Source organism: Gekko japonicus, unplaced genomic scaffold, assembly GCF_001447785.1.
Source record: "Gekko japonicus isolate JY-2015 unplaced genomic scaffold, Gekko_japonicus_V1.1 scaffold1461, whole genome shotgun sequence".
NCBI classification, from domain to species: domain Eukaryota; kingdom Metazoa; phylum Chordata; class Lepidosauria; order Squamata; family Gekkonidae; genus Gekko; species Gekko japonicus.
The window spans coordinates 301,963-309,597 of record NW_015175403.1 but is presented as its reverse complement, the minus strand read 5'-3'; the positions used below and the strand labels follow the sequence as shown (position 1 = coordinate 309,597).

Genomic DNA, 7,635 nt, shown 5'->3' with positions numbered 1-7,635 from the left:
AAGTAAAACTGTGTATGATTTTAGAGAGAGAAAACTGAAGTAAGGGCAGAAGGACTCTGGAAATTGCCCTTTGAAGTAAAGAAGATGCTCAGGAAGTGGTCTCAAAATAACTAACTCACTAACACTGAAGCAGTAGTAAAAAAGAACTCACAAGTATATTGTTATACTAACATGTTTATTACTTACATATAGTTTAACACGGATATGATCTCCTACTCTTGGGTTTTTAGTTAGTGTGGGTATCTTTTCTTTATCCCTAGTTGTAGTCCCTTCCTTTATTTTCCATTGTAGCTATGTAGTCTTATAAAAAACCCAATAAAATTACCCTCTTGGGGTTTTTTTTTAAAAAAGGAACTGTTCTTTTTCAAGGACAGTTTTGACAAAACTATGGCTTGCCCAAGGTCATCCAGAAAGTGCAAGTGGAGGAGTGGGGAATCAAACCCGGTTCTCCCAGATTAGTGTCCGCGCACTTCACCACGACACCAAACTGGCACCAAACAAACAAGTCAAAATAAAAATATAAATATAAAACACGACATAAAGTGCTAGTGCAGGTCATATGGCGATGGTGAGGCATTAGTAGCATCAGCGTAATATGAGTATGGTTGACTAATATCTCAGCCCGGGTCGTGTCGGCGGAGCACAGGCTGTCGATGATGGTATCGGTATTGAGGCCAGGGCCTTAGTTTGTTAAGTACGGCTCACTAGTTGAAGGCCTGGTGGAAGGTCATTCTGTTGATTTACAAGGGACTTCATCTGAATTACTTTGTTCATAAATATGTTTAACACAATGTATGGGGCAAAATGTGTCACTCTGTGTGTGTGTGGGGGGGGGTAGATGTTTCACCTTCCCAATGATCCTTTACTTTCTTTTATGGCTGCAATTAACATGGCTGCGATTAACATCTATGGCACTGTGACCATTTCCGCACAAGTGCAGACCTCCACGTCGAAATAATCAAAGTTTGTAAAGCTTTCAGCACAACTTGTTGTCTCTCCAGGAGTAGATCTGAATTCAGTGCCGTTACCTCGCATTTACCAACTCCACTTTTCCTGTGATTCCCCCCCCCCCTTTGGATCTGAACTCGCAGCTTTCCAGTGAAGAATTCCCGGTTTCAAATTTTGTTTCCCACTGCCCTTTTGTGTCATCAGTGTATAACTTTACTGCATATGCACAAAAAAGGAGGTTCTGTCACTGACAAAGTACATGGCGGCACATTTAGTATGCTTCGTAACTATTTAATAACACTGTTATTAATTGGTGTATTCAGTTTGATGACTGCCAGCTATTTTCTTAGTTGGTGACTAAAGGGGAACAGGGAAACCTTTGGAATGATGGCAACCATGCTGTTCCCCATGATACATCCAGCCATTTTTTAAAACAATGTTATAATCTTATAGCATTAACGCACATGCACAAAAATAAAAAAGAGGTTCTGTCACTGATGAAGTACATGACGACACACTTGTTGTTGTTCAGTCGCACAGTCGAGTCCGACTCTTTGCGACCCCATGGACCAGCTCCCGTCAGGCCTTCCGGTCTTCCGCCGTCCTCTGAAGTTGGCTCAATTTCATGTTCGTTGCATCGATGACACTGTCCAACCATCTCATCCTTTGCCGTCCCCGTTTTCTTTGACCTTCAGTCTTTCCCAGCATCAGGGTCTTCTCCAGGGAGTGCTCCCTTCTCATTGGGTGGCCAAAGTATTTGAGCTTCAGTTTCATTATCTGGCCTTCCAGGGAACAGTCAGGGTTGATTTCTTTCAGGATTGACTTATTTGATCTCCTTGCAGTCCAAGGGACTCTCAAGAGTCTTCTCCAGCACCATAGTTCAAAAGAATCTATTCTTCGGCGCTCGGCCTTCCTTAGAGTCCAACTCTCGCAGCCATACATGACTCCTGGGAATACCATTGCTTTGACCATGCGGACTTTTGTTGGCAGGGTGATGTCTCTACTTTTTATCATGCTGTTTAGGTTCGACACATTTAGCGTGCTTCATAATTATTGAATAACACAGTTATAAATTGGTGTAACCAGTTCGATGATCGCCAGCCATTATTTCACATCCAGCTCTTTTTTTTTACAGTGTTATACTTTGCTGCGCATGTGCACAAAAGGAGGTTCCATTGCTGACGAAGTACATGATGAAATGGCTGCACAATCCCTTTTCAAAGGAAGTGCACAAAACATGGGAAGGGTCGGATCCAAATTCAAAAAGAAGAAGAAGAAGAAGAGATTGGATTTATACCTTCACTACCCGAAGGAGTCTCAGAGCGGCTTACAGACTCCTTTCCCTTCCCCTCCCCACAACAGACACCCTGTGAGGTAGGTGGGGCTGAGAGGACTCTGACAGAAACTGCTCGTGAGAGAACAGCTCTGAGAGAACTATGGCTTGCCCAAGGTCATCCAGCCAGGTGCAAGTTGAGGGGTGAGGAATCAAACCCAGTTCTCCCAGATTAGAGTCGCCTCACTTAACCACTATGCCAAACTGGCTCTCCTTTTTGTGGAAGGGTTGCCGCAGAGTCGGAACATCCGCTGGGGATTCAATTCGCTGGAAAACAGCGGCTACACTGAGGTGTAGAAAAGGTCTCTCCAGCTGCACTAAAGGGGAAACCTACTTCTGGGTAGCTGGTCTCAGATGCTGGATATGCCCCCCCCCCCCGGTCTTCTGCACAGTTATCACTAAACCACAGATTCCTTTTCCAGCATCCTCTGCCCGTTGTAATAATGCCTAGTTCTCTAGTGGGGCATAACGGGCCTGTATTTTCTGTAGTTCTACAAAAATAAGACTCTTCTGTGAAAAGGGGGGGGGAAAGGAGGAGACTAATTTGGATTACTAATGACTGGAAAATTGATTTAAATTCTTTTTTGCCTAAGTAAAGAGGACATCTGCACAGGGCATTTTCGGGGATTAGCCTGGCACTGTTCTGGTTCTCTAGCCATCTGCACTGTGGGTGGCACAATGCAGATGGCACAGTTTGGACAACTGGAGAAGAATGACTGGTCCCTGGTTTTCATATGCAAAGCAGGTCATCGTGTTTGTGTGTGTGTTTGTGGGGGCACTTTTTGAATTTGCAATGTGGTGCTAAACTATGGAAAAAGGGGAAGATTTCCACAGACCTGAGTGGCAAATTTCGCACCGAAGCACTGCTCAGTCTCACTGGTGGATAAACGAACTTTTTGTTTCTTTTGCCACATTTTTGTAGCATTGTTCTCTCCCCCCCCCCTAAGATGGCCTTGTTGATGTAGGTAGAGTTTACATCTCCTTTTAACCTTCCAGCAATGCTGGCAGGCCGGCCGGCCGGAGACAGCTCCTGTTTTTCATGGGTTGGATTCAGCCAGCTTCTTAAAAATGAGCGGAGAGGCTTCCTCTGACCAGCCCAATAATGCTACCCTGGGGATCACACCCACCATGTCCATTTAAAAGGACCAAGCTGTAGGTGATCTGATAGACCTCCCCCTGAGTCCCTGGAGAGCCGCTGCCCGTCTGAGTAGACAGTACTGACCTCGATGGACCAGGGGTCTGATTCAGTATAAGGCAGCTTCATGTGACTATAAATAAACTAAATGAATAAATGTTATACCTCCTTTAAAGAAGGCAAATTTTGTGCTTTGACGGGCCCCGTCCCCCGACGCGGGGGAATCAGGCCCGGGGGGGGCCCCCGCCCCAGCATGCACGTCACAGGGAAGTGACGTTATGACACTGGGCATGCTGGGGGCGGGGCCACGGCCATACAAGGGAAAACTCCGGGGACGCACCAGGAGCCACACAGGAGTCCCCCGCCGGCAAGGTAGGTAACACTTGGCAACCCTAATGAGCCTGCATGGACAGAAGTCCTGCTTGAACCACAAGGAAAGGCAGGGTATACATGTTTTAACTAATTAATTAATTAATTGTCATGTTGGCATGGGGGATGTGGTACAGAGGGGCATTGGGCAGGACTGAGCGGAAAAGCTTACTTGGGCTTGGTGTGATATAGCGACACCTCAAATCGTGCCAGTTCAAAGTGTAGTGGGGGATTCCATCCAGACCGCACACCCTGTGGTGGGTTACCCGCAGAGCTGTCCCATGGGGCATCCACACTGCCCTTCAACCACAGGGCGAGCTGTAAGGGTGGGTTTTATTTAAATGCAGGCAGATGGATGCACATATGAGCATGAGCGCATATGGGCAGCAACTAACCTCCCCAGTGGCAGAAATGGATATGCAAGTTCAGACGTCCTCCCTTCTCGGTTCCTCTCGCTGTAGGAGAGTTCAGATGTTGGAAAACCCAGAGGGAACCGTGAACAATCCGTTCATACCAGACTTTCCCCGGTATCTGCTTATTCTGCTTCCCTTGCGGAACGGCACGGGCGGCCGACGACTGCGCGATGGGAGGCAGACATCCTCATCTGGAGGGACCCATTTATTCCACTCAGGTAACACCACTATCACCACAAACTGCACATGTGACTACAGCCTTGGTCTAGCAAACGACAATCAATATAGTTGTTTCTTTACTCCACCCTCTCATTGGTTCTCCCTCCTTCCCTCATCCTCTGTCTGTTCTTGTTTCTGACCCACCTCCTTCTGTTTGTGGCACTGGCCTCCTGGCCAAAGTAATAACAAGAACCAATACATGGAAACATGTGCATTTTCCATATAGCAGAGTCTTTTTGATGTTATTTACCTCGGAACTTTATGAATATTTGTCTTATGGCATATTATAATCAGGTAATTTTCATATATATTTTTAGATCTTTGAGAATTTTTGGATTATCTTAAGGTGTTTAGTAATCTTTGTTTACATCCAGTCTCTACTGAAGAAGACTTTCGGAATGAAGTTTTGAATATCTGGAGCCTTCGTTACCTAAACTGAATTTACCTGTTGAACACCTATATTGAACTTACCTGTTGGATTACTGAATTTACCTGTTGATTTGTTTCACTGAATTTTTCCTGTATTGTTGCTTTGTTTCAGTCGCTTGTTATACTGTATTTATCTGACCACACTTACCTGTTATATTGTGTGGAATATAATTTATAACACATAATTTGTATTGCGAAATTGTTTTTTTATTTAGCCTTTGCTTCTTTAGCATCCCTCTCACACAGTTATTTTCTTGTTACTAGCCTTCTGGCCCCATTTTGGATTGCTTTTGCACCCAGAAGTGGTGTTTTCTGGGTTTTTTCTTTTTCTTTTTTGCATGCACACATGTTGTTTTTACCGTTCTGGGTTTCCTTCACCTCACCATTTCTAAACTTTCTGTATTTTTGCTAAATGTCTACCATAGTCTGTGTGACCTTCCTTTGGCTATTAGCTATAAGCTCCTGCCAACCTAGCAGTTCGAAAGCAAGAAATTGCAAGTAGATAAATAGGTACCCCTTCGGTGGGAAGGTAACAGCGTTCCGTGCGCCTTGGTGTTTAGTCATGCCGGCCACATGACCACGGAAACGTCTCCGGACAGCGCTGGCTCTTCGGCTTGGAAACGGAGATGAGCACCGCAACCCTAGAGTCGGACTCGACTGGCTTTCGCGCAAGGAGGAACCTTTACCTTTATGTTGTTTTTACTGTTCTGGGTTTCCTTCACCTCACTTTTTGTATTTTTGCTAAATGTCTACCATAGTCTGTGTGACCTTCCTTTGGCTATTAGCTATAAAACACATCAGATTAAAAAAAAATCAAATTCCTTTCACTTAAAGATATAAACGTTATCTTAAATATAGCTTGCCAGATGAATAGGCTAAAAAGAGAGACTGATTAAAGACAAAATCTCAGTATCTGTCTTCTTTTTTACTTTGGTTCCCAGAAATTTGCATACAGTTAATATGTACTCTGGCTGATTTCACACTAGAGCTGCCTCAATGTTGCGTCGCCGTTTGCCCCAATACTATTGGTCAATTTCAACTCGCAGTTAACTCAATTCCCAAATACTTTGTCTTTTTCACAACCTCGCATTGCACCAGTTCTTGCAGTTCCATTTGTTTCTTTTTGATCATATTTTTACATAATAACTTGGTTTTATTTTTATTCACATAAAACCCTGCCTTTTCACCAAAGTCATTTATTTTTTGGAATAATAACGGTAACTCTTCAGTCGGATTTTCCACTATGAACATCACATCGTCTGCGAATGCTCTATATTTGTATTTGTAGCCTTTATGATTCAATCCTTTAATTTCTCCATCTTCCTGAATTTTCTTCAGTAGTACTTCCAAGACCCAGATGAATAACAATGGTGAGAGTGGGCAGCCTTGTCTGGTCCCCTTTTGTACTTGAAAGTGATCTGTTAATTCTTTGTTTACATTCAATTTTGCTTTTTGTTCTGAATAGATCGCTTCAATAATGTTGGTAAAGTGTTGCCCAACTTCGATTTTATTCATCAATTGAAGCATAAAGTCCCAATTTAAATTGTCAAATGCTTTTTCGGCATCCACAAACAAAAAGGCCACTTCTTTTTCTGGGTGTTTTTCATAATATTCTAATGCATACATTACTATTCTTAGGTTATCTCTTATTTGTCTGTTGGGTAAGAAACCCGCTTGATCTTCAGATATTACCTCTTTCAGATGGTTTTTCACCCTTTCTGCTATAACTTTGGCAAAAATCTTATAATCATTATTCAAAAGCGAAATCGGTCTGTAATTCCTAACGTTAGTTGGGTCTTGTCCTTCTTTCGGTATCAGCGATATAATTAATTCTTTCCATGTCTCAGGTACTCTCTTGGTATCTCGTATTTCATTGGATAACATTTCCAGGACCGGAACTAATTCTTCTTTCAGTGTTTTATAAAACTTTGCAGTAAATCCATCCGGACCTGGTGCTTTACCCAGCTTTGTTTCCTCTATTGCTTTAATCAGTTCTTCTTTTTGAATACGACCATTCAATACATCCTTGACTTCGCCCCGTGGCTTCGGGTGTGAAATTGACCAATAGTATCGGGGCAAACGGCGGCGCAACATCGAGGCAGCTCTAGTGCGAAATCAGACTCTGTGAAAATGTGCCAGATAGGGAAATAACAATGCACCATCTTGAGAGATATGCTGGAACTGTACACCTGGAAGGGACCCCAGAATATTGAATCAAATGGCCCAGAGTATCCGACACTTGGTAGCTAGGAAACCATCATGACCGATACTTACTCTGCGGAAACCTGGGTGGATTGTCATTGACATCGGAGAGGGTAATGTTGACGGTGGTCGTCCCAGCTAATCCTCCCAGCTGTCCACCCATATCTTTGGCTTGGATGATCACTTCGTAATATTCTTTTGCTTCTCTGTCCATGTTCATTAGTGCTGTCCTAATTAAACCTATGGGAAAGTCAGGGGAAGGAAAAAACAAGGAAGCGAAAAGACACGTTAAGAATACACAAGGCAAGGAATGGTTAACTTCTATTTGTTTTTTCTTTGCAAGAATAAAACACATAAGGGTTTGTTTGTTTTTTTGGAAGAGAGGAACCCCTTTAAAAATGAAGACATACTTTACTTATACTAGTCTAGTTGCGAATGCTGACCTCTGGAGAGCTCAGCAGAATCACTTTCTTTGTTGAAGGAATCAATGTGAAGGGTTTGTTCACTTGGGAAGCATTCAATCAATACTTTTTATTCTAAAAGATGGAAGTGGCCCTAGTTTTCTTACTGAAATTTGAGTGGGAAAG

General features: G+C 43.2%; 1 protein-coding gene across 1 annotated transcript in view; it reads right to left on the bottom strand.

Moving 5' to 3' along the window:
• Positions 1-7,635, bottom strand: part of CDH20 (cadherin 20) — a 95,924-nt gene that overhangs the window by 53,283 nt on the left and 35,006 nt on the right. Inside the window, exon 4 of the mRNA XM_015425709.1 lies at positions 7,121-7,288. Coding sequence (XP_015281195.1) covers positions 7,121-7,288 — 168 coding nt within the window. The remainder of the gene's footprint in view (positions 1-7,120; positions 7,289-7,635) is intronic.